The sequence below is a fragment of the Accipiter gentilis genome, chromosome 1 (assembly GCF_929443795.1).
Source record: "Accipiter gentilis chromosome 1, bAccGen1.1, whole genome shotgun sequence".
Classification (NCBI taxonomy): domain Eukaryota; kingdom Metazoa; phylum Chordata; class Aves; order Accipitriformes; family Accipitridae; genus Astur; species Astur gentilis.
In genome coordinates this window covers 8,472,458-8,479,095 of record NC_064880.1, presented here as the reverse complement: position 1 = coordinate 8,479,095, position 6,638 = coordinate 8,472,458, and the positions used below count along the sequence as shown (strand labels likewise).

At 61.5% G+C, this 6,638-nt stretch overlaps 2 protein-coding genes across 6 annotated transcripts; both read left to right on the top strand.

Moving 5' to 3' along the window:
- Window positions 1-556: 556 nt before the first annotated feature.
- On the top strand, window positions 557-3,010 carry SLC25A34 (solute carrier family 25 member 34). Of its 3 annotated transcripts, none has more exons than XM_049810838.1 (5): window positions 557-1,312; window positions 1,874-1,939; window positions 2,297-2,449; window positions 2,556-2,690; window positions 2,786-3,010. In XM_049810838.1, the coding sequence occupies exons 1-5, from the start codon at window positions 824-826 to the stop codon at window positions 2,966-2,968; spliced, it is 1,026 nt and encodes a 341-aa protein (XP_049666795.1). In that variant the 5' UTR covers window positions 557-823; the 3' UTR covers window positions 2,969-3,010. The 3 variants fall into 3 exon arrangements, with proteins under 3 accessions (XP_049666795.1, XP_049666705.1, XP_049666876.1); XM_049810748.1 differs by having other exon boundaries at window positions 2,544-2,690; XM_049810919.1 differs by having other exon boundaries at window positions 2,544-2,690; window positions 2,767-3,010.
- A 76-nt stretch (window positions 3,011-3,086) lies between these two features.
- Window positions 3,087-6,449, top strand: TMEM82 (transmembrane protein 82). 3 transcript variants are annotated; one of them, XM_049810550.1, is made up of 6 exons: window positions 3,087-3,460; window positions 3,545-3,617; window positions 3,854-4,028; window positions 5,007-5,415; window positions 5,735-5,922; window positions 6,029-6,449. In XM_049810550.1, the coding sequence occupies exons 1-6, from the start codon at window positions 3,382-3,384 to the stop codon at window positions 6,089-6,091; spliced, it is 987 nt and encodes a 328-aa protein (XP_049666507.1). In that variant the 5' UTR covers window positions 3,087-3,381; the 3' UTR covers window positions 6,092-6,449. The 3 variants fall into 3 exon arrangements, with proteins under 3 accessions (XP_049666507.1, XP_049666420.1, XP_049666585.1); XM_049810463.1 differs by having other exon boundaries at window positions 3,087-3,617; XM_049810628.1 differs by lacking the exons at window positions 3,087-3,460; window positions 3,545-3,617 and having other exon boundaries at window positions 4,002-4,028; window positions 4,147-5,415.
- Window positions 6,450-6,638: the final 189 nt, after the last annotated feature.

Below are 6,638 nucleotides of genomic sequence, written 5' to 3'. Positions count from 1 at the left end.
CTTTGGGGATCAAAGGGGGGTGATTTTGGGGGGATATTGGGGATGAGGCAGCCATGGGGGGGGAGGGGAGTTTGGGACTTTGGGGGTTCCCCCACCACCACCAGTAATCACTGAAGTGGTTTGGCCATGGCTATGCCATGATGTAAACCTGGAGCCCGAGGGGTCACTGTGCAACCCTAAAAATAGGAGTCCATGGGGGACGTGGACAGTGAGACCCCCCCCCCCCACCCTCTCCCCCACAGCTTTTTGGCCTGGGAAACTCCAATTTCAAAACATTTTGGTAACCCCAGCGAGGGGCTGGCACTGGGAGAGGAGGGTGACACACTCCCCATAACCCCCCCAAACCGCAGTCAAAAGTGCAACGAGTTGACCAGTCCTTATACCTCCACCCCTCCCTGGGGTTTGTCCAGCTGTCTGCAGAGGGGGGGCTCATGGCTGTGTGTGCCCCCCAAAACCGCCCTTCCTCAGCTTTTATTTCCCTTTTATCATGCCTTTTTTTTTTTTTTTTCTCAGAAACAGCCCTTTTTTTTCCCTATTTGCGCCGGGGCATCACCAAGTCACGTGAGACAAGGACGCCCGGCTGGGATTTGGCTGCCAGGCGTGCGTCGGTGCTGGGGTGGGGGGAACGCACCCCCAGGCCTGACCTTTGCCCCATATCCCTTCCCCAAATTTGGGGGTGGCTTTGGATTTGGGGGGGGGGGGGGGTTGTTGGTTTGCAGGAGGCGGTGTTCGCTCTCCCCCCCCCCCCCCTATTTTTCCCTGCAGTGGGGGGGGGCGGGGGGGGAAGGTGGAGCCTGGGGCCATCCCTGCAAGCAGGTGCCGCATGGCGGCCGGTACCGGGGCCCTCGCACCCTTCCCCGGGCCCCCCTCCACCTCCCTGCATGAATTCCCTTATCCCCCCCAAAGCAGAGCCCGCGTTGCACGAGGTTCCCCAGCCGGGGGGGTACCGCCGGCTATCGATTTGGTGCTGGGAGCGACGGCCGGTTGCTTGGCCTGCGTCCTCACCAACCCGTTGGAGGTGGTCAAGACGCGGCTACAGCTGCAGGGCGAATTGCAGCCCCCCGGTACCTACCCCCGACCCTACCGAGGGGTGCTGCGGGCGGTGGGGGCCGTGTGCCGGGCCGATGGGCTACGGGGGCTGCAGAAGGGTCTGGCCGCCGGCCTCCTTTATCAGGGGTTGATGAACGGCGTCCGGTTTTATTGCTATTCCCACGCCGAGGACGCCGGCTGGACCGGGTATCCCGGTGGTACGGTGGCTGCCGGGGCCGTGGCCGGGGCGGTGGGAGCCTTCGTGGGCAGCCCCGCGTACCTGGTGAGTGCCGCTCTGCCCCAGAAGCCCTCGCATGGGGGCGCGGGGGGGTGGGGAGGGGAGGGGGCATTGTGGGGGACACCCTCCCTTCCAGAAGCTTTGGCTGCATCCTATTAACGCTGGCTCAGTGCATCCCTTCTCCCCCTGCTTTGCTTTGCTTCGCCTCCAAAAATGGGGGGCTGCTTTGTGCATGCTCTTTGCCAACCCCCACCCCCTTCTCCCCCACCCCCCCACGAAACCCGAGCAGAGAAGCCCCACGTATGGAAATTGGGGTGGTTTTCCCCCCTTTTGGGGGGGGGTGTCTCCTGGTTTTGGGAGTGCAGAGCTCAAAGTGGGGGGCTGCAGCGGGTGTTTTGGGGGGCCCTTTGCCCCAGGACACGTGGCGGGGGGGAGAAAAAAAATAGGGTTCAAAGTCTGAAAGCACCGTTTGGCAACACATCTGGGCACCCTACATCTGCCGGAGAGGCTCAAAACAGCCCCAAAAGCTTGCTAAGAAGAGATGGGGGGGAACCACAGACCGTCCCGGGGAGGGGGTTTTGTCACCTGGTGTTTTGTCCCCCCCAGGTTAAGACCCACCTCCAAGCCCAGACGCTGGCAGCTGTGGCCGTGGGCCACCAGCACAACCATGAGGTGAGGGGGGACGGGGGGGGGGGGTGGACAGGACGACACAATTTGGTGGCACCTTGGCTGCGCAGGCGCCGGGACCCAGCGGAGACGATGCTATTTTGGCCACCGGGTATTTAAAGCTGCTGTTTGGCAGCTCGGCCCTGTATAGATGCTATAAATAACGGCGCAAGGACGGGGAGGGGGTGACAGGGACACGGAGATGTGCCACTGAATTCTGACACCCCTCAGGACCGGTGTCACCTGGCCAGAGCCACGGCAGCTTCGTGCCACCCACGAGGGTTTTGCACGCTGGGGTGGGAAATTTTGCCAGGGTGGGATGCACTATTGCTGTTTTTTCCCAAATTTCCTCTTTTCCCCCAGAGCATCTCCGGCGCTTTCAAGAGCATCTACAAGCAGCACGGGGTGGCAGGGCTGTGGCGGGGGGTGACGGGCGCCGTGCCCCGCGTGGCCGTGGGCTCGGCTGCGCAGCTTGCCACCTTCACCTCCGCCAAGGACTGGGTCTGCGAGCGCCAGGTGAGGAGGAACGTGTGCCGGATCCGGTCTCCGTCAGCCCCTCTCGCTCCCCTTTTTTTTTGGGGGGGGGGGGACGGTAAGAGCTGATGACCAGCATTTCCTGCAGTGGTTCAGGGAGGGCAGCTGGGCTGCGGTGCTGGCGGGGGGCATGGTGAGCGGTGTGGCCGTGGCGGTAACGATGACGCCCTTCGACGTGGTCAGCACCCGTCTCTACAACCAGCCGGTGGACGCCGACGGCACGGTAAGGCTATTTGGCAAAAGACGGGGAGCTGGGGGACATGGCTTTTCCCGGGATTTCATCTGGCAGGGGTGCGCAGCCGGCTCCTCTCTCCCCAGGGCAAGCTCTACAGGGGTTTTTTGGATTGCATCCTGCAAATCTCCAGCAAAGAGGGGCTGCTGGGCTTGTACAAGGGCATCGGCGCCGTCTACCTCCGCCTCGGCCCCCACACCGTCCTCAGCCTCTTCTTTTGGGATGAGCTCAGGAAGATGGTGCAGCACCAGCAACCCCCGGGGCCATAGGCTCCCAGCCCCACTGTGGACACTAATAAAGGGGTTTTTCTATTTTTGGTGTCGTTTCAGGGTCTTTGGGGTGGTATAAATGGGAGGGGGGAGCTTCGTGCCCTGCAAAGCCAGGACCTGAGATGCTGTGATGCATCAGGCTGGAGAGGATAATGGCGGTGCCAGGGTGGGGGGAGATTAAAGATGCTGGTGGTCCCCAAGCCCCACCATGTGAATCCCATCACCGCATCCCTCTCCCCACCCTAATTTTCCTCTCCATTGGGCAGCTGGAGCTCAGTTCCTCTGGCCAGGGCTCCACCTGCCCCTGCTTGCCCCGGCAATGATTTACTAGCTGGGGGGGGCCGCTCCTAGCCTCCACCCCGTGGACTTTGGAGCTGGGGCCTGGCTATGTCGTGGCTTCTCTCCACCAAAAAATGTTTTCTCTGGGGTCCTGGCTGCCGGCATTGCCCGGGCTGGCATGGGGCTGGGCACTGCTGGATGCACTTCTGCAAGGTGAGAGCCCTTGGGGGTGGCATGGGGACGGCTTGGGGACAGCCTGGGGGACACTGGTGAACCACTGCTGCCTTTTCCCCACAGGGTTGGTGGGTGCCTGCGCCGTCTCAGTGCTCTGCAGCCTCCTGAAAGTTTATCTCTACATCCAGTGCCTGAAGTAAGCGCCAGCCCTGCTTCTCCCCTGGGGGATTTGTTTTGGGGAGCTGCTTTTGGGATCCACTGGGCAGAGGGGCAGCTCTCAGCACCCATGGGTGTACAGGGCAGGGGCTGCACCTTCCTCTCCCTGCTGCAAAGCACAGGGGAGGTCTCCGAGGCTGTCATGCCATTTTGAGGTGGCGGAGGAGGAAGGGGACATCCTGTCTGGCTCAGCGTGTCCCCCCCCACTGTCCCCAGTGACCCAGAGAGGCAGGCGGAGAAGGAGGCGATCCGGACGCAGTGGTGGGTGCTGGAGTCGCTGCACATGGTGATGCTGACAGGCGTGCTGGCACTGGTGGGCTCCCGCGTGGCTGCACTGGTGGCGCTGGAGTTCTCCCTGCGCGCCGTCTCCACCATCCTCTCCCTCGGCAAGGTGAGATGGGATGGGGAAACTGAGGCACGGCAGAGCGGTGCTGTGGAGGGAGCCCTGAAACTGTGCATCCCTTGCAGATTTGCAAGGGGATTGCTTTGCAGCTGTGCATCTCTTGCAGATTTGCAACAGCCATAGGGGCTGCGGCATGGAGGAGAGCATGCATCACTTTGCAGGCACACATCCCCTCGCTGCTTTGCAACACCCGTGGGGAGGACAGGGAAGATGGCGTGGAGAAGACCATGCATGGCTTTGCAAACTCTGCAGGGAGGATGAGGGCTGTGGCATGCCCTAAATAATGCATCCTCCTGCCACTTGCAGAACTCATGGGGCACATGGGAGCCCTGGCATGGAGGAGCCTATGCATTCCCCTGCTGCTCTGCAGCCTCTGCAGGGAGGATGAGGATGGCTGGCATGGAGAAAACCATGCATTGCTTTGCATGCATGCATGCACGCCTTTGCAACCTTGCAGCCCCTTGCTGCTTGCAACGCCCATGGGGAGGACAGGGGCTGTGGCATGGAGGCGATCATGCGTGACTTTACAACCGTGCATCCCCTTGCTGCATGCAACACCTGCAGGGAGGATAAGGGCTACGGCATGCCCGAAATAATGCATCCCCTTGCTGCTTACAGCACCCATGGGGCATATGAGAACCACGGCATGGAGGAGCCTACACATCCCCCTGCTGCTTTGCAACCTCTGTGGGGAGGATGAGGATGGCTGGCATGGAGAAAATAATGCGTTGCTTTGCATGCATGCATGCCTTTGCAACTGTGCAGCCCCTTGCTGTTTGCGACACCTGTGGAGGTGCAGCATGGAGGAAGCCATGCATTGCTTTGCAGCCGTGCATCCCCTCGCCGCTTGCAACACCCGTGGGGGTTACGGGCAGGCTGCAGCACAGGGAAGCCATGCATCGCTTTGCAGCCATGCATCCCCTTGCAACCTCCACAGCAGCTGATGGTGCTGTCCCGCTCTCGCAGGGCACCCACAGCAGCCAGCTCTACCTGCTGTGCCAGTACTCACTGGGCTGTGGGGTGTCCTGCGGTCTCAGCTTCTTGCTGGAAGGGGCTCCCCACAGGACCTGCAACCTGGTGCTGGCGGCGGGGCTGGCGGGGCTGCTGGCCGCCTACACCCGGCGCCTGGCTCGTCACGTCTGCACCCTCTATGAGCTGCACAGCCGAGCACGTTACTGTGGCATCTGCATCCTCCTTCTTGCCGCCGGTCATGGCATCCCCCGGCTGCTCTGGAATGCTTTGGCCATCACCTTTGCCGTGGCCGATTTGGCCGCCGTGGTGCTCATCAACCGGGATTTCCTCTCCACGGCGGAGGCCGCCCGCTTCTGGATGCCGCTCACCATCTGCTACACGCTGCTGGTCATCTCCATGCAAGGTGAGAAGGGGACCGAACCCCCAATTATGTTGTGGGGGGTTTTTTTTGGGGGGGTTATGCCCTGGTATGGAGCATCCTGGGGCTGCATGGGAGGATAAGAGGCCAGCTGGGGCTGTAGAGGGGCTATATGGGGCATTCTGGGGGTATATGGGGCTGTATGGGGTCACAGGGGACATCCTGGAGCTGTATAGGGTCACCTGGGGCCATATGCAAAGCCACCCCATAGCATCCCTGAAATCCATGGTGTCCCCCAGTTGTGGGGCTGGGGAGGGGACAGGGTCCCCCCCACAGTGGCCACCCTAACACCATGTCCTTGCAGAGGAGACGCGGCAGTGCACTAGCAGGCGGCCGGTTTACCAGACGGTGCTGGTACGAATGGGCGGCCTCTTCATCCTCCTCCTTACGGTCGGCCGTTGGACTGATGTCCTCCATGTCCTCATCTCGCTGCTGGGAGAGCTCTGGTGCCTGCTCCGTGCCGGCGTCATGATGGAGGCATGCTGGCAGCAGGTGAGATGGGGTCACCTCCCCTCCAGGACATTGGGGTGAGGAGCTGGCAGCAGCCCTGAGGCCACAGTGAGGGGCCTTTCTGCTTCTCTTCTTCCCTCTCCTGTAGGATTTTGGCCAGCAGTCTCGGCTGGATAGGCGGTTGGGATCAAGATCAGAGGAGACGTCCTGATAAGCTGCGGGGTGTAACTCAGGGTGGCTTCACTTGGCTCCCCGAAACGCAGGCACCCCCCAAATTCTCCCCATCACAGATCCCCCATGGGGACAAAGGAAAAAGGGCTCCCAGAAGATGCTCGACCCCATCCCACAGGGTGGGGGAGGTTGGGGGGACATTCACATGGCCCCTGGTTCTTGGGGGGACCCCACAATGCTGCGGCAGTGCTAGGGGTTTGCTCTCTGGTCCCACCGAGGACATGGGATGCTGGCAGATGTCCCTGTCCTCGGTGGCTGCAGGGCTACACTGTCACAGTGCAGGGGCCTCTGGGGACTTATAAACCTCAGAAAATAAAGGTTTTTTTCAGCAAAATCCAGGGGCAGAGCGAGCTGGGGTCTTGTTGTGCTGGAGAGGGACTCGGAGATGGCTGCAGTGCAGCTTTTTGGAGGAGGTGGGTGGTGCAGTTCCTCCCCAGGAAGGGACACTGAGGCAGGGAGGGGGTGACCATCTGGCTGAGAGGTGCCTCTGTGCCTCAGTTTCCCCGCCTGGCTGCAACTGGCTGCGC

Bases quoted from the DNA above. Each gene is read 5' to 3' on its own strand.
- SLC25A34 (XM_049810748.1), top strand. From the start codon at position 824: ATGGCGGCCGGTACCGGGGCCCTCGCACCCTTCCCCGGGCCCCCCTCC. The intron at 1,313-1,873 runs GTGAGTGCCGCT...TGTCCCCCCCAG, and splicing joins TGGGCAGCCCCGCGTACCTG to GTTAAGACCCACCTCCAAGC. The intron at 1,940-2,296 runs GTGAGGGGGGAC...CTTTTCCCCCAG, and splicing joins GCCACCAGCACAACCATGAG to AGCATCTCCGGCGCTTTCAA.
- TMEM82 (XM_049810463.1), top strand. From the start codon at position 3,382: ATGTTTTCTCTGGGGTCCTGGCTGCCGGCATTGCCCGGGCTGGCATGG. The intron at 4,029-5,006 runs GTGAGATGGGAT...CCGCTCTCGCAG, and splicing joins CCATCCTCTCCCTCGGCAAG to GGCACCCACAGCAGCCAGCT. The intron at 5,416-5,734 runs GTGAGAAGGGGA...ATGTCCTTGCAG, and splicing joins GCTGGTCATCTCCATGCAAG to AGGAGACGCGGCAGTGCACT.